We start from the raw sequence: 25771 nt of genomic DNA, 5'->3' as shown, positions 1-25771 counted from the left end.
GAATTAAATCGAGCATGGCTTCTGAAACTAAAGAAGAAGCTGCCCGATTTTGAGAAGCGGGCGGGGTGGAACTGGAGGCGGAGACGGGAAGTGACTCAGATTCGTCTTCTGAAAACACCGACTCCGTGGCATCCTCTGGGCGGTGCTTCTTCTTCTTCTTCTTCTTCAGCATGTCATCTCGTGTGACCTGACCCGTCTCCACCAGGAAGTCCCGGATGAGTCCAGCCTCGGTGGAAAGGATCTCCCTCAGCGTCGGCAAAGGGCCCCACGGGCGGGTCCGTGGCCCCTGGTAGGCGGGGTAGTCGACCAACAGGTGTTTGGCCGAGTCCGGTTCGTCGCAACGGACTTTCTCGTCAGACTCGGCCGGACCAAGTCGGAATCGGGTGTCTCCGGTGAGTGGGGAGCAGCTCACGCGGAGCTGTGCCACTGTGATCGACGCTCGGCGGTCCAGTTCTCTCTCCGTGGCCCAGAGCGCCACATCGTCCGCATTCGCAGATGTGTACCTCCAGTTCCCGAGCCGCAGTTATAGCCGGTCATACGAGCCTGCAGGGTTAGCGTCCGATGGCTGCGCTGGTCCTTCAGGAAGACAGCCTCCTCCTGAGTGACTGTGGGCGATGAGACTTGTGCACCTGCTCTGAGAGTTGCATTTGCATTTGGCGATATCCAGGAGTTGTTGAATTATGCAGTGGCGGCGCTTTGCTGGTTCCCTGTGTCGTGCTATAATTGTCGTATGGGCATTTCCTAATCAGCTACGTTTTTTCGCCTCGTGAGTTATGATCCGGATAGCATAGGGCCCTGCCGAAAGTGACACGGCCGCGTACAAAACATTTCGTGATAGGACAGCCGGCACTTTTGTCCCAACAGCGACTGCTGACTAAAGCAGAGGCCTTCAGTTATGTCAGGTGGCTGAGTGCTCAAAGAAGAAATCCAACAAATAGTGCATTTAGGGCCGTGGCGAAAAAAGGACAAGGCAACTCTGAACTACATAACGAAGGAATCCCTGTTCGCGATCTATGTAAAACACACGACGAAAGTGATCAAAAGGGACTGCTATAAGCCCTACAGACAGCCCTACAGACTTCTGAACAAAACACCAGAGACACAGGAAGGAACAAAGCGCCGCCACTGCATAATTCAACAACTCCTGGATATCGCCAAATGCAAATGCAACTCTCAGAGCAGGTGCACAAGTCTCATCGCCCACTGAGTCACTCAGCAGGAGGCTGTCTTCCTGAAGGATCAACGCAGCCATCGGACGCTAACCCTGCAGGCTCGTATGACCGGCTATAACTGCGGCTCGGGAACTGGAGGTACACATCTGCGAATGCGGACGATGTGGCGCTCTGGGCCACGGAGAGAGAACTGGACCGCCGAGCGTCGATCACAGTGGCACAGCTCCGCGTGAGCTGCTCCCCACTCACAGGAGACACCCGATTCCGACTCGGTCCGGCCGAGTCTGACGAGAAAGTCCGTTGCGACGAACCGGACTCGGCCAAACACCTGTTGGTCGACTACCCCGCCTACCAGGGGCCACGGACCCGCCCGTGGGGCCCTTTGCCGACGCTGAGGGAGATCCTTTCCACCGAGGCTGGACTCATCCGGGACTTCCTGGTGGAGACGGGCCGGGTCACACGAGATGACATGCTGAAGAAGAAGAAGAAGAAGCACCGCCCAGAGGATGCCACGGAGTCGGTGTTTTCAGAAGACGAATCTGAGTCACTTCCCGTATCCGCCTCCAGTTCCACCCCGCCCGCTTCTCAAAATCGGGCAGTTTTTTCTTTAGTTTCAGTAGCAATGCTCGATTTAATTCATTGAGCACAATAAAACAGTAATTGGACACTCTAATGACATGCTTTTTGCAACAATCAGCCTTAGAAGCGCTCAAAAGCATCATTTTCAGCGGTAGTTATTTTGCATTATTACCTGCTGCAATACTTGGTGTTACTCGCAGTGCTGGGTGCCGCTCAGCATTGGAGACTGCAACGCCAGGCGCCAAAACTTTGAACGGCTGGCGCCGCACGAATTTTAATTTTTTGCAAAAACGGTTGCTATGCCGTGTGTTTGCAGGTCTCAGTGCCAAGGAATTTCTTTACGGCATTTGGTTCTGTTACTGATGACACACCCTACTGGGTGCAATGTGTTTTTTACGGCAGGCGTCAAAAAGGTAGCACGAAAAAAAAACATTGAGACGTTTGAGCGAGGTAACTGCAGTCTGCAATGGCTTATTGGAATAATGAGAAAAAATGCCTACGGATGACAATGTAGATATTAACTAAAGAGTTTTACGCTTGAATACCCTAGGTCAATCTCAGTTTCCACATCCAACCATTAACTGACCTGAAAACTTCGCCATTATACCAAGCACTTTATACATAGAAAATTAGCGTTACACTTACATCGAATACCTACAAATTTGCAAGAACGCGGAGTGATGTAAGCAAAAACTATATGAAATTAGTTAACTATGTATGCATTCCTGTTAACGAAGTGGTTTCCTTTTCAGCTACTGAGGCGGTTATCCCAACACTGTCACTGCCACCGCGTCCGCAGTTCTGCTCCAGCCGGCAGCCAGCAACCAAAATTACTGAAAGGAGATTCATTCAGAGTCCATTACAAATCAGAACGACGATAATGACAGGTGACTCGCTCGGGATACTGCCGTTATTCTTTTCTTTTTATACACTTTTCGCTTATATCCTGGATAGGGATAGGATAGCCTCGGTACGTTTAAAGTCCCATACTCCGCCTGTGTCATCTACACAGCGCAACAGTCCCTTTAAAACAGGTTTGCACTATTTACAGATAAAGTTCGCCCCTGGTCGGTCACACCATGTAAAAAGAGCACCCCGAACACGTAACCTTTCGCCGTGCCGACCCCGCTCGGACCGATAACGCCCAGAAAAACGACACCGTTCGTATGGTAAACAGACGACTCCCCTCGGCGACCGGAAGCGTGCGGGCTGCTCACCGGCCGAACACACAGCCGCCCGCTGACTTGCGGTATTAGTTTCCAATAGAGCGGGTTGGCCCGTTAGTTACGCTCCATCAGAAGGCATTGTGCGGCGGGCCGGCAGGGGAGGCCGGGTGGGGTGCTGAATGCTGCGGGTCCCCTGTCCGCCCCTCCCACACACACCGGTAAACCACCGTTCCGCCGCGGCCAGATTGACCGACGCACGGGTGGCGACTCCGCATCCTTGTTCTACTGTGTGTCTCTCTGTTTGTTCACGTAGTTTGTATTCTAGCCTTGTCGCGTAGGGTCGGCGTCGGGTCATAAGTGGTCATAAATGGAGGTCTATGGCCACACATGTGCGCGGCAGCAGGGACACGCCGGCCCGTATATCGGGCGGCCCGGCTGGACATTGGGAGACGGGCGGGCAGTGGAGAGCAGGGCGGGAGAGAGAGAGGACGGGTCGGTGTTGTGCGCGTTGAGATGTCTGAAGGGTGAAGAAATACAGTCTACGATAGACGCAAAGTTTGAATGCCACAAGCTATTTCGGCATTTTTCTGACAAGTGGTGAGAAGATGCCGAGTGTCGAGGAGGAGACCAGTGACACCGCGGGAAGAGCGGTGATGGAGGTGACTCCGGCGTTCGACGCCAGGACTATTCCGGAGTTCGACGGAACTGGAAACGTAGTGGAGTGGCTGGAGCAGGCTGCTCTCCTGTGCGAGCTGCGATCAGTGTCCTTGATGGCTGTGTTGCCGACTCGCCTGCGCGGCGGTGCTTTCGCGGTGTGGTCTCGAATGCCCGCAGCGACTCGTCATCAGCTGCCCAGCGTGAAGGCTAAGCTGCTGAGGGCCTTCGCCATGGACCCGTTCACAGCGCAGGCGGAAATGGCTCGGCGTCGCCTTCATCCCGGAGAGACGGCGGATGTGTACTTAGCGGCGCTGCAGCAGCTCGCTGAGTTGATGGGAGGTCTGCCGGAGAGAGCTATCGCCATCACCTTCGTCAATGGGCTGCCGGAGGCTGCGCAAGCTGCGGTTCGGGACGGGCTCGGAGACGAGTTCACTCTCGAGTACGTCCTGGACCGAGCGAGAGCCGTACTGTCCAGGACAGCAGTCACGGCAGCGCCACCGGCGGCGGCGGCGGCGGCGGCGGCGGCGGGGACGGCGGCGGCGGCGGCGAGTGGGCCATCACGTGACATTTCAAGGTCAAGTCGCCGGCCGGCTCCGATCAGATGCTGGATATGTGGTCGCCCAGGTCATATCGCCCGGATGTGCCCAAACGGCTGCGGCGGGGGAGCTGCATCAGCGCCAGCACCTCCTCCGCCGTCCACCGAGCCGGCAGCAGAGCGCCGGTAATCCAGATGCTGCTCGACGGGCGACCGTGTCACGCGCTGGTGGACACGGGCTGCGAGGAGACCGTGGTGTTCGCGGGTTGTGTCGATAAATGGGATCGATGTGAGACAAACTTGACCGCGGTGAATGGGAGTGTCGTGCGATGCAGCGGGAGTGCAGAGGTGCTGCTGGAGGCACAAGGCCGGCGGGCGGTGGTCCGTGCTGTGGTAGTGGCGGAAAGGTTGTTGGGTGTTGACGTGCTGTTGGGCATGACCGGGTTAGAGGCGCTGGGTGGTGTGTTTGTTAGTGGTGGAGAGGTGCGTTTTGGTGGTAAAGTGGTGACGGGGGAGCGTTCGGGGTGCGCCGGTGTAAAGGCAGAATCGAGCGGTATGTCGGCAGCGGTGTCTCAGGGGCGTGGTCCAGTGGACAGACAGATCGAGACGGCTGATTTTGTGGCTAAGTTCAGCGACGGAAAGTGGACAGTTTGGTGGAAGTGGGCCGACGGAAAGGAGCCAAAACAACTCAAGAATACTGTGCCGCAATATCGCGTGCCGGCAGAGTCGCAGGAGCGGTTCGACGCAGAGTTACGGCTGTGGATCGAGGAAGGGTGGCTGCAACCGTACAATGAGCAGGAACACGGGCCGGTGCGTGGCCTAATTCCGCTCATGGCGGTCACCCAGGAAGCCAAGGACAAGGTCAGGCCGGTGCTCGACTACCGTGAACTGAATGAGCACCTGGTGGCTCATACGGCTGAAGCTGATGTGTGCCGCGACCAGCTCCGCAAGTGGCGGCAACACGGCGACGATGTGGCCGTCATCGACCTGAAGAAGGCGTTTCTGCAGCTGCACGTGGCCCAGGAGCTGTGGCCGTTTCAGACGGTAATCGTGGACGGCCAGCGACATTGTCTGACAAGGGTCGGATTTGGTCTCAGCGTTGCAAGCGGCATCATGCGAGCGGTAGTGCGGGAAGTTTTGGATCAAAGTCCAGAGATCGCAAAAGCAGTGCTCCCGTACGCTGACGACCTGCTCGTCAACGAGACGCTCATCTCGGCTGAGCGGGTGGCCGAACATTTTTCCGCATACGGGCTCTCGTGTAAGCCACCGGAACGGGTAGCGGATGAGGCCGGAGCCCGGATGCTGGGGCTCCGAGTGAGACGGCAGTCTGGCGGTGACGGCACACTGAGATGGTCTCGGGACGGCGTGACACCAGCTGAGCCACCCGGGGTGCTGACCAGGCGGTCAATCTTCGCCTGGGCGGGTCAGCTAACCTCACACGTGCCCGTCGCCGGGTGGCTGCGGCCGGCCGCTGCCTGGCTGAAAAGGGCGGCGAACAAGGTCACCAAAGATTGGGACTCACCGATCACCGACGATGACCTGCGCAAACAAGTCAGTGATGTGGCCCGGCGGCTGGCAGAGTGTGACCCGGCACGAGGACAGTGGTGCGTCTCAGGAGACTCGGTGACGGTGTGGACTGATGCCAGCTCCATCGCCCGCGGCGTAGTGCTAAGTGACCCCACCACGGGTGAGGTTATCGAAGACGCCGCGTGGCTCCGATCTGACAGTGACTCAGACATGCACATAAACCTATCGGAGCTGGATGCCGCGCTGAACGGTATGAATATGGCGGTGGCGTGGGGATTCAAGCGTGTGATCCTCCGCACAGACTCTGTCACTGTTCAGCGCTGGCTGACCGACGCTCTGACAGGCCGTGCCCGACTGAGAACGAAGGCACAGTCGGAAATGCTGGTTCGGCGGCGGGTGGCCGTTTTCAAGCAGCTCTCCAGCGAGTACGACCTCGTCGTGACAGTGGAGCTCGTGCCGTCGGCTGCCAACCGTGCAGACGAGCTCACGAGAGTACCAAAAGAGTGGATCAGAACCGGAAGCGAGCAGGCGACAGGTGTGGTGGCGGCCGTTAGGACAGCTCGACCGGAGGACATAATGGCGGTGCATGAAAGTGTGGGACACCAGGGAGTGCGGCGGACGTGGTGGTATGCGCGCCGAGAGCTGGGAAAGAGCGTGACGAAGTCGGCCGTTCGTCAGATCGTTAGATCGTGCCAGGTGTGTGCGTCAATCGACCCAGCCCCGTCGCGCTGGAAGCATGGTGCCTTGGCGGTCGAGCGCAACTGGGAGCGGCTGGCAATGGACGTAACCCATTTCCGTGGAAAACACTATCTCACCGTGATTGACTGTGGGCCGTCGCGATACGCCATGTGGCGTGAGATCCGCCGCTCTGACGGGAGCGAGATCGTCAGACAACTCGAGGCTCTGTTTTTGGAGCGAGGAGCACCGGCCGAGCTTCTAATGGATAATGCGACCGAATTCAAGGGTCGAGAGCTGAAGGCGTTCGCGGTGCGGTGGGACGTCGAGCTGAGGTATCGCGCGGCCTATGAACCTGGTGGGAATGGCATCATCGAGCGCCACCACCGCACCATCAAAGTGATGGCCGCCCGTCAGGGATGCACCGTACCAGAAGCCGTGCACCGATATAATGTCACGCCCAAGGACGGGCGTGATATTACCACGGCCCCGATACATGGTGCCTACCGTCAGGCTGGCAGAGACTTGTGCGTGCAGTCACAGGGAAACACAGCTGCTCCTCCTCAGACGGCCGGCCAGCCTGGTGTGTATCAGCCCGGTGATGCGGTGTGGGTCCGAAAACGGGGCGATCGGTGCACCGCCGTGTCAAAGGAGGGCACTGTCACCAAAGTCGTATCCGCTCAGACGATTGAAGTGGATGGAGTCCCATGGCACGTGCGGAACATTCGTCATCGTCTTGCCAACAACGGTGACGACGCAATGGCTGCTTCGACGGATGATGAGCAGGAAGAGGAGATCGCCTGTCCGGTTCCGACCGCCCATGTGCCTGGACAGCTGGCCATTGAGGCGCCGGCGGCGGTGGAGCCGTCAGAGCTGACCCCAGCTGTCGCGCCGACCGAGCAGACCGAGCCGGTCCCTCGAGCAGCAGCTGAGGCGGATGGCGGTGCCGGAACAGAGGAGCGGATCCATACAGTGAAAGTTGTAAAAACAGAAACTGAGGGATTGTCAAACGACCGTGTGAACGAAGGTAGAGCGCCAGCGGAAAGTGTAGATAATATCGATAGTTATAGTGACGTGCTAAGAAGGGGTTTGCGCTGCAGGCGTGCGCCGCAACTCTTCGGCGCTCCCATCCCCCATTAGTTAAACTGTAGTTAGATGTGTTCTTTAGGAACAGGGGGGAATGTGTCTCTCTGTTTGTTCACGTAGTTTGTATTCTAGCCTTGTCGCGTAGGGTCGGCGTCGGGTCATAAGTGGTCATAAATGGAGGTCTATGGCCACACATGTGCGTGGCAGCAGGGACACGCCGGCCCGTATATCGGGCGGCCCGGCTGGACATTGGGAGACGGGCGGGCAGTGGAGAGCAGGGCGGGAGAGAGAGAGGACGGGTCGGTGTTGTGCGCGTTGAGATGTCTGAAGGGTGAAGAAATACAGTCTACGATAGACGCAAAGTTTGAATGCCACATACTGCATAGGGGAAGTTGGGGGAACGCCGAAGACTTTTTTTCTGACGCCCGTAGCACGCAAGGTAGACAACATACGCTATTCTTGTTGGCGTCATTCGAGAGGCCAGTCTTTTGCCTTTCAAACATACCAGGCGCATTTGATGAATTCGCATACCGTTAAGCGCACACACTAAAAATATCAAAAAAGTGACTTTTTCGGCGTTGCCCCGGACTGCGGGGAAAGCCGAAAATTTGAGAAATGATCTACGGGGAATGCCGACATTGATGTTTTGCCATTTTATCTCAAACTTTATCCAGAATTCATCAAAGCTGACACACGTTTCAAGAGCTTGAGGACGCGGTGCACACTGGAAGATATAATTGTGTGATATAATAAGAAAATGCCAGGTAAATCATTCCTTATAGGTAACAGGCCGTTGTGTCGGTTGAAAGTGTAATTTGTGTGACTAAAAATACGCGTTGCTATTCTACAGCAGTAAAGTCCACGTAGCGTGCTTTTAACACGTGCGTAATCGCACGTTTTCGGCATTACCCCAGCCAGCCATACTTTCATTTGCAGGCCCATAACTTTTCAACGTGCTGTATAAATTTCAAATAGGCAGCACACTTATGCAAAGACATGCTAAAGATTACTTGACCGAATTGGCCAGACAAACGGTAGCATAATGAGTAAAAAATGCAGCTTCAAAGGCGCATGTAGTACAAGGGAAACGTACCTTGAAAACGCTCTTGGCGCCCTCACAGTCGAAGTATTCCGAATGACGACTCGTAACAAACATGCGATAATTGTAGTCACTTAAGCTTCAGAGCATCACTGACAGGTGGCATCCATGTCTTACGGTTTTCGAAATATCTCGAATTTCGGCTTTGCCCCAACTCCGGCATTGCCCCAACTTCCCCTAGTACAGAAAGGTAGCGATTGCACATCCCAAAACGCATGAAACCACATAGCGCATAGCCTGACATACTTGCATGCACAAACCTCAGCAGATACTCCCCTCTTGGCAGCGACGGGGCGCCTCCACGCCCTCAGACGCCCGCCCCCGGGGCGCCCCAGGGTTGCCCCCCGGGGCACCCCAGGGTTGGCGCCCCAGGGTCGGCGCCCGCAGTACAATTAGTGGCCCCGGGGGCGTACCGCGGCGGGGAGCATCCCAGATTGTGGCCGGCGGCCAGCTGGCGCTGATGGTCATTAGCACCTCGCCGACGGCGGTCACGTGTGACGGACCGTGACGTGACGGTGATGTGATGGTGGGATGGTGTGATAATGTGATGGTGTGATGTGGTGACGTGGCGGCAATGTGACGGTGATGTGACGGTGTGACGCTCTGATGGTGTGATGTCTCACTGATGTGTGCTTCTGTCAAGGGTGATAGTGTGAATAGGCGAAAGCAAGTTTCCTTTGCAGTGTTACGCTGAAAGTGACGGCTGGAAGCGACACATCGCTGTTAGACTGTAGGTACCTAAATGTTCAAATGTTAAAATACATTTTATTAGCACCGAACTAAAAATCCTAACAAGAGAAAGATTCGTTGCGTCCCTGGGGAATACGAGTACGAAGTTCAAATCTCGCTGCCTGTTTCCAAACACAACACCACTTGTCCTGCCGGCCTCCAAATTACACTGGCGGACTGGCTTATCCGACACTTTTCTGAAAGAGCCGCAATGTTTTCGCTCCATTGTTATTGAAACGACCTACCGCGCTGTGCAGCTCTCACACAAAACCCACTGTCTGATCACAGACCGGGGCCCAGCGGCCTACCAAATGATCAGCGGTCCCGGCGCTCCGGGGAGGGGGGGGGGGTGCGCCGGCGGGCAAACCGCCGCGCCGGAAGGGTTAAACCCAATAGGAGTATTTTCACCGTGATTGACTGACAGTTAAAACGCAGCTGGCAGCTAATGAGATTAGAATTACTCGTCCGTGCGCCGGTGGGGAGCCGGGGATCACGGGATCAGCGGCTCAGCGTGGGCAGGCCCCGGCGCGGCGGGGGACGGCAGAGTGCAGGGATTAAATCCCCACCGGCGGCACTACACACGGACGCGATTTGAACCCGGGGCGGAGTGGCTATATTCCAAGTAGGTGTTTAAAGTCGATGGAAGGCCAGTTCGGAAACTTGGCAAGGTTTCAGTTGCACTGCATCAATTCACTGAGAGCTTGTAGAGGTAAAAGGGATTGACGAGGATTCAGCTGCATTTAATCAGTTCACTGAGAGCTGGTAGAGGTAGAATGGATTGACGGAAACATTATTGAGTCGCAGGTTTTTAGAATCCCTTATTTACAGGAGCAAGTAAACAAAATGCATTTATCGAAAAAATGAAGTTGTCGCCTAAATACCAATTAATTAAAAATGGAAATAATATTTAGGTTAATAGTGGTCGAACAGTTTAACCAAATCCGAAAACATTTACTAATCCAACCAACAGGACCAAAACGGACGCTGACCGGCCCCGCTGTGCTCACCGATGGAACATTATCTGGCTGTTCCTCCAGGTGCGATCTGTTGGACCACGACAGGACCAAACTAGCCCCATTGTTTGGTGCCATTTACCCATCGTTTCCATCTGGCTATCGCGTGTCAGACACGCGGGCCAGGTGTGAGAGCGGCCACCAGAGGTGACTCTGATGACACCCTCCCGACAGGGACCGTCCGTCCGTCCAGCGGGGACCATCCGGCCGCCCCAGTACCGGCGTCAGCGCCCCCCGGCCACCCCGAGGGTCCAAATAACCGGGGGCGCACTGGGAGCGCCACAGACAGCCGGTCGCTCATCCATTTGGCGCGGCGCACGCAATCCGTGACGAGCCCGGCGCGCCCCGCCGAACACCGGCAATTGCGGCGCGTTTTAATGGAATCGCCAGCCACTGATGAGCGCAGAATAAGCGGCGATTCTCTCCCCCGCGCGGCGGCGGCCCGCTCCCCTCCCCGTGGACCTGAGCGGTGGTGGCAGGTCCGATTTTTCCGGGAAGTCTGAAATTAAGTGGGGTGGGCGGTTACAGTGGGTGACGGCCACTGGCCGCTGTTTTATTAATTGCACCGCAGGTGTGCGCCCGCCCGCCGGAGGCTCCGGGGGCGGGGCGATGGGGAACATCATTTGACCCCGGGACAGGGCAGCGCCAGGCGTTGTCCATTGACGGCTGCTCGCTAGTCACCCACAAATGCCCTGCATTAAAGGTGAGCGGATCCCGCGGCGGCCAAATCACGGCCATTTGTTGTGTGCCAGCGCAGGCTGGACTCGAGTGGCACGCGACTCGGTGCGCGAAAAAACAGACATCAGCGCGCATTAGTTGTGCAGCTCGCAGCTGGTGCGAACTGCCGTGTTTTGTGCGCGCGTGCTGGTAAAGTAACTGTTAGTTGGCGGGTGCGTGCTGGATATGATGAAACGTAATGACAGGATAAAATAGACAGTTAAAATAGATAACCAGGGATGCACAGCACAAATTGCAGCCACAAACTGGTCATCATTCGACATGTGCATGCAGTTGTTTCCGCAGGGAAAAAAGATAAAACGCAAGTCGCAACCCGTCCGTATCAAAAGACATGCAGGGTATTTCGGATGGAGAGCAAATGGCATGCAGAGGTATTTCGGATGGAGAGTAAAGGATAAACGGTACAGGGCTAGGTACATACTGGCAGTTCATTGTCATCAGTTGGTACATCCCGTCTTGCAGCGTCATTTCTTCATGCATCGCCCGTCGCTCGGTCTCAGCGTCTCCGTCGCCGCCGCGTCGGGGACGATCCGTCTCACCCACACGCGCACGCGCTCACCAGACCGGCCGTGGCAATCGCATCGGCCAGGCTTCATCAGGCGCTCATTGGCGGCGGTGGCGCGCGGCTCGCGGCCCGCGCCGCTTTTGTAACCGTCGACAATGGCGCTCGCGCCGCAGCTGTGTCGACAGCGACGCCGCTTTCAGCCATTGGACACGCCGGCGGGCCACGCCGCGTCGCAAACGACGCAACGCCGCCGATTCGACACACGGGGCGAACTTTAAACCGCAAACGGGTGTACGCAGGCCGGCGGGGTGCGGAGGGTCTGTTGGCAGGAGAGGGTTCGCTGTGGTGTGGGGATTTAAATCCATCTTCTGTAAGAGGTGTAAGGAGGACCCGTACACTTAGACGCGAAACTTTTTAGGCGTCTGGCGAGACTTGGTCTCCTTCTCCTCGTGTTTTAAGACCACGAGAGGAAGGAGATAAGTAATAATATGTGGAAGTAAGGTTCTCATATGGCAAGGGGGCATGATAGAAAATTCAAATGTCGACTAGGTACAGTCAACTGAACTGACTACTGTACTGTCTAGCGTTATGTGTTCTGCTTCTGAGTCTATAGGTGTCTATAAATAAGGAAATACGAGTACGGAAGCCGTTACATGGATACTTGCTCTTCAGCATAAATATTTAAAACGCTCATCATCATAAAATAAGCGAGCGTGACAAGTTACAGGCAACGGCAGGGTAGTTCCCAAATAAGCCATGTTTCTAAAATCTAACTAGTAACCGGATTCATCAATGACTTCAAATCAAAGCGGATTTATTTTTTCGCTTATCTATATGAAACGCTTTCGGAGCCTCATAATCGGGAAGCCCCTGTTCTATTGCTAGGAATTCACTTGACATAAAACGGTACACGTTGAGTCTACAAATCCTATATTTGCAATCGATAACACTGTATAAGGCGGCTCGCCGTCACAATCTAAAATACCGAAACAAAGCAAAGGTACTGGTAGGTACAAGAAAAGGACAGATGCCAGATGTTAGATGTATACGAGTATAAGTGAGCATGTGACTGAATCACCATTCAGGGCGTGGGTGCTTTACATGCTTTTGCCGTAAGACTAAAAAAGCGGTATCTCTGCTGCATATTACTACGTATAAACTATAAAAAGCATTCTTAAAGTGCACATCATTTCAACATTTCCACTACTGATGAGCTGATAGCCTGCAGTTTCGGTTGTGTGCATTTTATTCAAACCGGCTCACATCAAGCACTCATTATGAGCAGCTCCTATAAACAAACATTACTTGCGGGATGTCGCGGTGGCGTTTTGCAGACCCCCAATTACGGTTAACATTAACTCGTCATGAGCAGCCACAATCGACAAGTGGGCGACGGCCAGATGGCGTGTCGTGCAGTCATCACTCCGCCGTCAGTTGCAGCCAGCTAACCGAGCTCTGGGACCGCACGCGCCACCGCGGCGCTCAATTACTGCACCCGTGCGCGCCACGTGCCGCCGTGCGGCCACGTGATACACGAGCGGTGCAGTTTGCAACGGTGCACCGGTCCGTGGTCGGGAGCGTGTCAAACTATTAACAAACCGCCGCCCGCAGAGGGAGCGATATAGATATCTGACATGTCATGGCGTACTTTGCAGAAGAGTTGGCGCAGCTGGGTGCTGGACAGGGATGGGTGCTTTGAAGCACAGAGGGTGGGTGAGCCAGTGACAAGGGCACATTGCGGGGTGCATATGCAGCAGGATTGTTTTTGTAACGATTGATAATCATAGTAAGGACAGAGCCCGGGCAACCTTTTTAGTTGCACGACGGATGGGAGCCTGAAGGCGAGGTCAGTGAACCGAAACGACCGTGTTGTAACTAAACCCTCGCCCGCACATGGGGGGGGGGGGTTGCCACCCCACCCCCACCCCCCAGGTAGTCTTTCTGCTCTGCACTCAACATTTTCAAAGCTAGAAGGTTGATTTTTTGTATTGCTGCTCCTCTATCCTTTCTTGATGCCACTAAAAATTTCAAGTTTCTGTGATTTTTGGTTTCGGAGATATGACCTTGTTTTTCAGGTCATGTCATGACCCAAATGGCCAATTCTCAACATCTTGCGTTTGCCATGGGCCTTGTGAGCTTTTGACACCTTGATTTCGGCCTTTTTGCCAGTCTTACCTCTCACCTATCATGGAACATGTTGTTCGACGATGTACAGGTGTCAAGGTCAGGGTCAAGGTCAACCTAGGTCATCTAAGATAATTGCGTTTTAGACAAGCTGAATTTACTTTTTGTGAAGTTTTTTTGACTGAATTTTTGGTAAAAGCTTCTCATATCATGATTTCATGTAACATGGACACAAAAACAATCGGTGCACACATCAGTATACACACAGACACACACAGACATACAAACACATATAACTGACCTTGACCTAACTTGACCTGAAATGACCTCAGCAGCAAAAATCTGGTCGGGTAGTGTGACAAAGAGGTTCTAGCTGGCTTGGCACCAGAAAACAGCATCGTCATCGGTATATGATAAGCAGCGCACTTGATATCCAACGGTGACCCAAAACAGCAACATTTTTTAGTTTGACCTGACCTGGAAGGTCAATGACTGACCTGAGAAGGTAAAACTGGGTATCATTGGATTCGTCTCTTCCCAAAGAATCTTTTTGGTCTTACCGCTAAGCTCTATCTCCAACAGGAACGAAATGGCGCGGGGGTGGCAACCCCCCCTCCCCCCATGTGCGTTCTAGGATGGGAAAATGGCATGTGCGGGCGAGGGTTAAGTTCGCCGATATCGCAGGCACCATTTAGTAACATGATGAAGGAAACAAATGATCTTTAGGTTGTCGCAGTTGGTATGCTATGTACAGTCACCAGCAGTTGCTACCCATCACCCCCGGACGGCGGGGGAGCAAGCTACCACCGCCCCTGCGAGACTAGCGCCGCCATGCGCCAAGAAGTGGAAACACCACGTGACTGAGGCCACGTGAGGGCAGGGTCACGTGATGGAGGGGCGGAGCATAGTAGCTTTTGCACCCGACACTAACTGAAATGCGGCGCTGTGATTGGGCGCCTTAGCATGAATGAAGCCCCGGCGCCAGAATCAGCCGTTCGCCTTATATGGAAAGTGAGCCTTTGCGTTTCACTGTTCTGTATTGGTTTGAGAGCCACGGCACCATACGAATTGTGAGCCCCTTTGAACGGGTCACCGCCCAAGGCACCGAGGCGACGGCTGTGCCGGGCAAAGTCTAGCCTGGTGGGAGAGGTGGGCCAGGGAAAATGCGATCGAGCAGCCACTGGGACGTGGATTGGTATTATCCAACCGCGACAAACGATGTCAGCAGCCTCTTCTCGTGTCATAGACAGTGTCTATGACACGAAAAGCTAGACAGACAACGTGGGCAGTGCCCAATCAAAAGCTACTAAACGATCCAGTTAAGAAGTTGGCGAGGTAGCCAGACCAAATGAAAAGTTTTTAATTCGATTTTGGTTGACAAATGACATACAAGCCCGCTGTGATGGACCACCAAAGGAGCTGAACAGTTCATAGGCAACTTCTAAAAAGCTCAACGGTTTAAAAATTCAAAAGTTAAATGTTAAAATTCAGCCTGCATGTTTAAACTCTGGTCCGGCGCTGGCAGGAAGCTTATATTGCCACTTGCAATTCCACTACGTTGTAATATTACCAATAGTTCTGTGAGAGCAGCAACTGAAAGCCCCGTTGAGGGGGGGGGGGGAGGGCGGCGCGAAATGCCCCCCTCTCTTCTTTTCAGTCGATATCTCCTAAAGTATAGCAAATGTCGCCACCAAACTTTCAAGACCCCTCCGGGCATCATTTTTACACCTTGTGACAAAATTTTTCCAGAGCTCTTATGAAAGGTTAGTCACAAATGACGTCAGAGGGATGTCATGTTCTGTCATTTTTGACCCAATAAAAGGTTTAGCGGGAAGAGCTGTCACGCTTACAGTTTTGAAGATAACGAAAAATATTCAAAATCAAAAAGATGTAAAATAAACAGCGCTACCAAACTGCTAACTCTTATTTCCAAACAAAAATTGATTTTGACCATCAAAACTATAGAAGTAAACACCCCGAAAATACCAACAACTTTCAAAATTAAAACTGAAATATATGTTATAGAACTATCTGCTCTAGATATGCCAAACTTACCTAAACTCGTTAGCTCCATTTTTAGCAAAGTTATGGCCAAAAAAAAACTATTCGAAATTTATTACGTAAAATTTTTGAAATTCAATTTTTAGCCGTCACAGAACACACAGAGCAAGCCAAAGACCACCATTGGATTTCCTGTGATGAGCTGCATCGAATAGATACCCCTTTTATGCAACATATCAACTTTCAAATTTGACCTTCTTTGACCTGACCTTGGCCTGACCTTCACCAGAATGCAATCTAAAATGGCCCCAATGGCCGTCTAGCCCACACCATTGAATTATAAATGTAAAATTGGCCATAAAACATGTATCACACGACCCTAGCATAGTTGGGTTCATAATTGTAACCCTTAGTGACCTGACCTCTGTGAACTGACCTGGCATCAATGACCTCTTTAGGCAACATATGTATTAGACAACCAGCGCTCCATCGATGTTTTTCGATTACATGCCTTTTATTTGATGTGTTAACTGACTGTAACGCATTCCTTACCTAGACTAAATCGGTGAAAAAATGCGACCTTTGACCTGACTTGTGACGTCATGGGTTGCACCTAGGTCAACAAAACCTGGTAGCAGGGTAGTTCCCTGGTGGGGCTATCGAACGCTCTTTGAATGTTCAAAATCGGTCGGTAACTTTCTGAGATCTCAGGTGGAAGGCGAAACGGCTGCACCACCCGATCAGGTGGTATAGGGTCCGCCAATAACCCAAGGGGCGCGGATTATTTATTCACTCATATAGTGTCATTTATTTTGAGAACACCTTTCTCACGCCATGACATGGTCCTCTCGTAATAGAACGAGATGAGGAGAGTGTTTTCACGCCTCCTTATGCACGGCTCTAAGTGTCATTGAGCTATCAACTGTCAGCGGTTTTCGGACAATGAAGTTCTTAGTTCTTACTGAATCCAATTTTATTTCAAACGATTGTCACTGTGCTAGTTTTTTTCTTGTACTTTTTTTTTGAAAAAGCGCCGAAGAAGTATTTGATAGACGAAACCGGTCCGCTTATTCTTTTTCTATTTGTTTTTTGAATATATTCGTAAACTACTGGCTCTTTACTACAACATTTGAGAATGTTTGGTATTACTTTGACCCGAACGATGTGCAGCTGAATTTTCCCTGTTAAATGATTATGGACAGCTCGCGAAATTAACTTCAACCTAAACTACCGACAAGCAGAAGAAAATCCGATTCAAGCCTACCTCAATCCTCTCACCTCATTCAACCGTTTAAACGTTAAAGGCATTTGTTCAGTCCCAGTCGCTATGTCGACCACCCGCGCCATGCTGGGGGGGGGGGGGGGGGAGGGCGTTTTACACCCTTCCCTCTCAGGTTTTTCGCGAATATCTAAAAAAAAAAAACGGCGACGGTCAGGTCACCGTAACGTCAAGTGACCTTACCTCAGAAAAAAAATCGAAAGCTCGCTGTAGCTACACCGACTGAGCGGACTTTAAAACTTTCAGCCTTAGGGTAATAGTGTGTATAAAATAGATACCTCGGATTTTGTATGTCTGTGACCTAAGGTCACGTCAATTTTGCGACTGCTCCATTAGGTATAAGTCAATGGGAGAAAATTGAAATGCGCCTCTTTTGGATGAATTTCGTTCTACACCCACTCAAACATCGGTCCATAGGTAAACATGACATACTGAATCGGAAAATCGCACCTGTGACCTCTGTGTGTGCCTCTGAGGTCATTTTAGGACATAAAAGGTCTTCAGCAGTTTTTTACTTTTGACAGAGACGTGCTAGAGCGGTGAAAACACCGCTGATCCGAGGTCAAATTTGAGGTCAATCAGAGCGATGCCCTCTGGGGGCTAAGCCGTTGATCTGAGGTCAAATTTGAGGACATGTTGGCGAAAGAGCGTTAAAAGAGCTATCGAATGCGCTTTTCTGCGGCGCTGTAGCTCTATTGGTTCCCAAGTTAGCCGTCGGGTGTTCAAAATCGTTGAAATCAACAAAATTTGACCTTTGATGAATCCTGGTGACCTGACCTTTACTCGGACCTTAAAATGACCGAGTGTTTTCCTCCTTATTTTTGACGCTCTTTCGATTGCCGCTTACCGCGTGTCGCTACGTGGCCCAGGAGCCGAGTTAGACGGAGGGGCGTGAAACGCCCCCCGCCTCCCCCCCCCCCCCCCCAGCACTCGACGGAAAGTTCATGCCACCAACACGGCGCGGGTTAATTGTTATGCTAGCTAGCTCCTGTTGTAAGCTGTGGAGTCGTGGACCTGATTTTGAATGAACTGGGCCTAACATTTTCACAGCAAACGTAAAAAATGTTAAATAGGTTGTGCAAAAATAGCATCTCTTTTATGAAACATTTGCGAAACCTTCAACATCATCCCCAGACCCCATTAGTGCCGAGCTCCCAACGACGACCATAAAAGCGTCCCCACCCCGTCTTAGGCGGCGGAACGGGAAGGGCACCGGGGCACCGTGCCCCCTTTGATTTTTGCATTTCAACATTAGCCCTATGAGCGTTGCATGGAAATAATAGGACCAAAAGCCGGCAGTGCCCCCCCCCCCCCCCCTAATTGAAGGTGTTCCGCCGCTACTGCATCCCGTCAACGTGGGTTTATCATATGGATGCTAAGATTTAATTTCAAATCCGAAGCTGTAATGATGAAAAGCAAATTTACGTTTTACATGTGAAACAAGCTGACACAACTAAATATTTCCTCTCTCTCTCTCGCTCCCTCTCACTGATTTACCCATTGCCCTCTATCTCATTTTACCCTCTCTGGTTTTCCTTTTCTGTCTCTCTTTTCTCTCCTTCCGTCCATATCCCTTCCCTCCAGTCTTTCTTAGCTCTCTCTCTCTCTCTCGCTCTCTCTCTCTCTCTCTCTCTCTCTCTCTCTCTCTCTCTCTCTCTCTCTCTCTCGCTCTCGCTCTCGCTCTCGCTCTCTCTCGCGCTCTCGCTTGCTCTCTCTCGCTCTCTCTCGCCCTCTCTCTCTCTCTCTTTCTCGCTCTCTCGCTCTCGCCCGCTCTCTCTCTCTCTCTCCTGCTCTCTCCCTCTCTCCCTCTATCTCTTTCTTTCTCTCTCTCCCTCTCTCTCCTCTCTTTCTCTCTCTTTCTCTCTCTCCTCTCTCTCTCTCCCTCTCCCTCTCCCTCTCCCTCTCTCTTTCCGCACAATATTCTCGACTGTCACAGCGCTGTAGGACTTGTTTCCAGACAGGTCCAGGCGCTGTCCACTCCGCAGGCCCCAGCCCACACGGCCCAACCGCTCAAACACCCTCCGGCGGATGACCTCTGACGTCGGCGACCTGACCCCAGCCGACCGATCGCGTCCCCCTCCACGCCTCCGCCCCGCTTCCCCCCACTACAGCTGCGTAGTAATTGTAGCGTGTGCAAAGGTCACGTGACATTGTTTACTTCTGCGGCTTGTTCGGCTGACAACAGATGGCACTAGTGGTCTGTGGATCAGAGGCGGGGCTAGGTTCTACGACTTCTTGGGGCACACTTTAGGGCAGAAAAGAGGTTTTTTGGCTCTCCATCCCAAAATGCTTCGAATATACAAAAACAAGTTAGATATTCGAAAATCGGAGGACCAAACGGATCGTTTAACGTATCTTGCGCGACTGAGAATTGATCGGTCTTCAAACTACTGAACAAAAACGAGGTGATTAGTAGCAAGTGCTGGTGACTGTACATTGTACTGCGTCATAAATATAGGAACTCACTGGAATATACCTTCCCATGAGGTTTGGGCCAGCGGCCAACAGGCAAAATTTCATCCTGAATATGCAGAGCGGCCATTGAACTGAACGTGAGGCCGAGCTCCTCAGCAGAAGTCAGGGTGCGTTTAAGATTAACGGCCTTTACTCAGCTTTTGCTGGACTTAAAGGGACCCTCCCACCTTCAAAAAAGTTAATGAATTGGCATGAAAGTGATGTCGCTCGGTTCAGAAAGAGCGAAAACGAATATCTACCAAATTTCATCGAAAAATATTCACCGGTTTTCAAGATATTAGACTTTTACTTTTGTTTACTTTTTGGGATCTCCGCTGTTCCTTGCGACTTTATTTGAAAGTGCGGCATTTGTTGCGCGCAAAGCAGCATATACCACCGCGTGCTACCAAACGTTTTAGTAAAAGATTTTAAAATCGTTAGATCTCCGCTGACGTCACAAATTCTAAGGGGGCATACCAATGCATTAGCCCCTTAGAATCCGAAAACTGCAAGTTTGAAATTCCATATCTCCGAATTAAAGCATTTTTCGATGTTGTGAGTGCCCAAACCGGTATTTTCAGGCCATGGCCACCAATTTGGCTATCTCAACTCAAAACTAATGTTAAGGTGGGAGGGTCCCTTTAATCAAGCCACTACTCAACTTTCGGAAAACTTTAAAACATGTTCCAAACATAAATCAAGCAGAATGGAACTGATCTGGCACGGCACTAGCTGTGTCCGGTGTCTACCAGACTGAACCTATACAATTTTCATGTGAATGCTTTAGGCGCATTAAAACGGAACCGACACAAACAGCACATGTTTTAGTAAAACGAAGAACCACGGGCCATGGCTATGAGCTGAAGGATGATATCATAATCTTCCCTTCTAAGAATGACTGCGTAGGCTATCGCAAAGGTTGGCGATCTGAAAGATTCTCCCTGCATTTTCCGATGTTGTTTCGCCGGCTCTGTCCTCGCCGGTAGTCAGCGGACCGGACCGGTGCAAGGCTGGTCCGTTTCCCAGGGCCGGCCCATGGCGTATCTTCAGCGGCGCTGAGGCTCGACACAGCACCTGTGACACCTCCCACGCGCCTGTCCCACGGACCAGCTACTGTGTGTGTACAGACAGAACGCTACTGAGCGCTGACAATGGGCACTGAGAGAACAGCCGGCCGCAGCTCCGAACCAGTCAATTTGACTTTTCTTCAGAGTTGCGACAACACTTTTACTCTGTCTCATATGAGAGCCAATATTGGGATTTTCGCGCACTACGAATAGAGGCAAAAAGGTACCGCGTCGCATACTGAACTTCTTTTACGGTAGCACTGTGAAAAGTACCGCCACCGCCATTCACATGAATAGCACGAGTTGAAGATATTTGTCAAGAATTGATGACCTACACATGTTAGCAGCTTGTTTTAGATAAAATCTAAAGTAAAGCAGCATTACACTAAAACCGTCGGTGGAAGGAACGGCCCTCAGCTACGCCCGTCTATCGCCTGCGCCAGACCATCAGTCTGAGAGCCCATCAGTAGGTAAATACCTCCCGCCGGCCGTCCCTCCGGCCCGGGAGCTATTCCGGAAGCGATCGCTCAGGAGCGGCGCTCCAGGTGTCACGCTCGGCCCGTCACGCTGGCGGGCTGTCAATGTTGACAGACTCGGACGCCGCCAGACATGAACTCAAGTCAGATAACGGTGCATGAGCCACGGGGTCCCGGGTAGCGCCTCAGACGCCGGGGCAGCGCGAAGGGCGATTTTCCCAGCTCGGAGGAGATAAACTGAGGTAGGCAGCGCGCCGCCTGTCGTCGCTCCCAGAGGTGCGCCACTATCGCGCCGATATGCCAGTCGCGCCGCGTTTGTCACACGTCAACAGAGACAACTGAGACTCACTTTTCTCACTTGTTTGACGGGGCTGCTGTTGGTAAATATTTGGATAAATCTGAGGTAGGGTGAACTGGGTCAAATGTGCTGTGACGAATTTGGAAGCAATGTTAACCCTCTCGGGTAACCAGCTTTTCATGTGTTCCACGATGCCTAAAGCTGCATAGGGTGAACAAAATAAGCGCCAAAAATACCAGATTACTGTCAAATATACCAGAGTAAGACGTCTTACCAGAGTAAGACGCTCTCAGTGCCAGAGTAAAGAACCACTACAGGGCCCGTATTATTATATGCCCGCAATGTTCGATGTGTGGTTTCCACGGCGCGTATAAAAACTGCCCGTCCCACCCCATCCCGCGATCATCCCGTCACCCCTGCCCTCCTCCCCCCCCCCCCCCCGCCTGTCCTGATGACTAGTGTCGGCTGGCGGCGGCACACCCGCACCGCGGCCGTGGGCTCCCCACCGGCTGTGTTTGATTGGTATAATTGGGGGATGCGGCCCGCCTGCGGCACCTGGCCGGCGGGCGCGTGCCCGCGGCGCATCAGCGACACTGCAACAACCGCAAGCCGCTTACGGGGCGGTCAGAGCGCGTGCAACGGGCCGATCGTCGGTCTCAGCTGGCGGTACTCCCAGCGGCCGGCGGCCGGCGAGGTGAAAATGGGCGCGCACCCCGCCAGAAGCGACCACCAACATGCCATTTTCACCGCAGGGCACTATATCACGATGGGCGCACAAGCGGCTGGACGGACACTAACGGGTCATGTGTCCGACTGGGGGGGGGGGGGGACAAGGGGTGCAGTCGATGATGTTAGGCTGTACTGGGTATTTGCTCCGGTGCAGGAGACGAATGCGGGAGTGATAACATAAAGTGAGGAAATTGAAAACGCAGGGTATGCGAAATCGAATCACGCAAGTTCGATAAAATGAAGTGTTAGCCTGCAACGACATAAGCATTACCCAGTTCTTACATCAACAGATACGTATAGCGCCTATAGCACTATTGATCGATGGCACCCATCGTTGAATATGCTAAATCCGATTGAAGCATTACCACTGAGAGTCGAATTCAAATGGGGGCGTCCTCACGGTACAGTAACTGCTCAAGTACCATCCATCCGCTCTAGCTCAGCGTCCGGATCCTCTGTATATTCAGACGGGCTTCACTCATCACCGGTCGACCCGCGCACGAGCGTTCAATTCGAGGACCTCTTCAGAGCCATCCAATTCAGGCACGCGCCCCGCCTCGAGTGCCTTTAAATCGGCTTAATGTCCCAATTAGCATACTATGCCGCTCAACTGCTCCTATGCAGTTGGTTCAGTGGCAGAGGATAGCGCCACCACTGTCCACGCTGCGCCACGATCGCCGCCGCTATCACGGCCGACTGGGGTGGCGGAATCACGCACCTGCGCGGCCGGATGAGGGAGCCATGGGGAGAGTAGTCGGGAGGGGAGAGAATCAGGGCGCCGGCAGCGCTGGGAGGCGGCAGATCAAACGGCAAACTGCCGCGGGAGGGATGCAGGGGTTCAATGCATTACAGTCTGGACCCCGGAGGCTGGGCGTTCAGAAGTCTATCAAATACAGCTAAGATGTGAGCAGTCGGTCAACTTGCCTAAGCCGGTTTCCAATACTATGTATAGCGTTTGAGTTTGGTTTCAATAGTATCGTACAATTAATTTGATTGCTAGATTAGCAACAATCCAGCAATGCTGCAATCAAATTATCATGGACAACGCGAATAGATGAGCTTCTTACTGTGAAGAACCGAAGACAGTAGGATTCGCGATGGCCCTGCCCCTGATTGTCTTTCTTCCGGTTCTGCAGTCTACCATGGGGTCAATTATGATCGATAAGAAAATTTTGCCTATAAACTGTACTGAAAATGTGATGTGGGCGTAAGAGAGCGCCAAACGGCCAAAGGAAGACGTGCTTCAGAGTTCAGGGAGGGTTATTTCTCTACCCTTCTTGATTACCCCATGTAGTCAATGTCTGCATCGCCGGTCATCACGTCAGTCATAAATAAAACATTCCTGAAATGAGGGAAGCGGTCTCGGAAAATGTGGGTACTGTGGACCCTCGGATTCGGATGTGGTCTGAGGGTTGGGTGTGGTCCTATAATTAATTTGACGTGGTTGTGACAGGAAGGGAAGCCATATAAACAAAGCAGATAATTAACTTCCATCTAATGTGTCAATAATTCATGGCATGGTGTAATTGGGGATGGTTGATGCAAAAATGAAAAAGAGGTCAGCCGCTCTCTAATCTCAATCAACAGCGATGCACTGGAGTCTTATACGTAAAAAACTAACCAGCACCCCAGGAGCTGGTTGAATGGAAGGGCAACAAGCCACGTCACCTTGATAACAAAACATATAACAAAACAAAACCGGCCGTCACAGAGCGCTGCCCCCGGCGCCGGCACCTTTACATCTATTGTGAGCGGTTTGCTCGGTGGCGGACTGCGGCTGCGAGGCTGTGGGCGGCACCTAGCGCGACTGTACGGACTCGAGAGGCACCCCGAGTTAAGTACTCCGGCACTTTTGCGCCAATCGAGGTGAAACTGACTGTTTTCAATGAATGTGTGAAATATATGAGATGAGATGAGATAGGATACGCAAGATTTTGATTCTGAGCATTTAAGTCTTAACGAAAACATCCACTCACCATCACACAGTTTTCCCAACTCGACGCATAATCATTACAGAATCCATAAATTCCCTTTGCCCCCTCCGGCCTCCCCCACTCCCATCCGCGCTTCCCGCCGTGATCTCAGCGGGCCTCACTGTCGGTCCCGGGGGCGGCAGCCGAGCCCGGGGGCCGGCTCCACCACCTCCGTACGTCTCTATTACCCGGAGGCCGATTTAGATGCTATCTCCTGATGCCCGCTGATGGTGAGAAAAGCTGTACCGATTGCGGCGTGCGCCACAATTGTGCTCGCCATAATCACCCCGAGCGCCGCGATTGACGCAGGGGATATCGATCGCCAGGAATTAGCATAATGTATGGAAATATGAGCAAACAAGGGAAAACACAACTGATAACATCATCAATCGACGAGTTGCCCTCTGGCACCAGGGCTGGCGGTGTTTTGAGGGTAAAATGCGGCATCGGTGCCCGGTGGGGGGGGGGGGGGGAAGCAAGATCGTCGCGATTGGTAGACGCAAATATGAGTACAAGTCTGGGTAAAAATGGCTACTTTTCCCGTGTGGATTATACTGAAATATGTAACAAATACCGGACGAACTGGACGCAAGCGGTACGCATTGTATTCCATCAAAAATGTTTCAAGATGGGCTAATAGCGCCACTGGGCACTGACGCCCTGGCAATGTTTTATATATGTATTTTTATAGAATTCGCACCTAAACAGCGGAATCTAGCTCTCATCCACCAAATCCCGGCGACAAGTGGCACCGATTAGCCTCCAGCCACGCCCGGCGCTGCCGAATCCCGTTATGTCAACAGGAAGACGGCGTTTGCCGACTCCGTGGGTGTTTACTCCTCACTACGAGGGTTTCCGGGGGACTGTGTGTACGCCACCTCAGCACTTATGCACGCCTCTGTTACCGGCTATCTACTGAGCAAACGGAGCCCACTGCCGGGGCCCGCCTACCCAGGCTGTATCACTTTTCCAGTGTGTGCCCTACCGCCCTGGTACCGACGCGGGCAGGCCCGCCGCGCGTGGCTGTTTATCCAAACTGTTGTCAAGAGGAGGTTCACACGCGTGTCTGACGCTGTGATTCGTGAGAAAAGAAGACAAGGACGAAACGGTTGTTGAAATATAAGAACCGTTAACCAAAGTTCCTAGCCATGTAAGTAAAGGAATCTTGCATAGTTAGTACGACCGTCACAGTAACAAACAAGATACAATGGCGTACGAAGATGGTCCTGTCGTTGGATCTACCGTTATCATTTTATTGAAGAGAGTTTATAAATTATTCTTCCAGTTGGGAGACGTTATGGATTGAAGTCGAACTACAATCACGGTTCAGGCCGTTTATGCGAGGGTGATGTCAACAGGAGCCCAAAGTTTCGAACGCGTGAAAAAGGTCTGAAACCGATTTGGACTGCGGACGGTCAGAGTTCTGGACTCGAAAGGGCATTACATACATATATAGTACATATATATGGCAATGTTTATCTCGCACATAAAATGACTGTACAATGCATAAAAACAAGATAAAATATACACCTACCTATTGAACATCCAAGTGGAAAGGTCCTATCCATGGCTCATCGTAAGAGGAATACAATTTCGGGACACCGGGATGCTTTGGGTATTCTTTGGCCATTTCTTCTCATGTTTCAGACTTCGGATCGGACACAATAAGGAAAAATCGGAATAACTAGTATCACTTGCGCTCAAATGGACCAATAATGATTGTCTCACTGTCGAAAATAATTATTTTTGAATTGCATTTTCCAACAGTAAAAAAGACAGGCTAAGAAGAAAGCTTGCTAGCTAGCTGAAAAGCAAAAGCGTGGAAAAATCAGTCTACCGAAGGAAGGAAAGGACCAGAATTGACTGCAGTAGCTCACGAAAGAACGAGA

At 52.2% G+C, this 25771-nt stretch overlaps 1 protein-coding gene across 1 annotated transcript; it reads left to right on the top strand.

Annotated features, from left to right (window-relative positions):
• The first annotated feature begins 4134 nt into the window (after positions 1-4134).
• Positions 4135-7156, top strand: LOC122365967. The gene is made up of 3 exons (XM_043337661.1): positions 4135-4148; positions 4199-6723; positions 7146-7156. Exons 2-3 carry the CDS (start codon positions 4305-4307, stop codon positions 7154-7156), a joined length of 2430 nt encoding a protein of 809 aa, XP_043193596.1. The 5' UTR covers positions 4135-4148; positions 4199-4304.
• Positions 7157-25771: the final 18615 nt, after the last annotated feature.

The sequence above is a fragment of the Amphibalanus amphitrite genome, unplaced genomic scaffold, assembly GCF_019059575.1.
Source record: "Amphibalanus amphitrite isolate SeventyFive unplaced genomic scaffold, NRLGWU_Aamphi_draft 000775F_arrow, whole genome shotgun sequence".
NCBI lineage: Eukaryota > Metazoa > Arthropoda > Thecostraca > Balanomorpha > Balanidae > Amphibalanus > Amphibalanus amphitrite.
The sequence above is the reverse complement of the archived record's forward strand: the minus strand, read 5'-3'. Positions and strand labels throughout refer to the sequence as shown.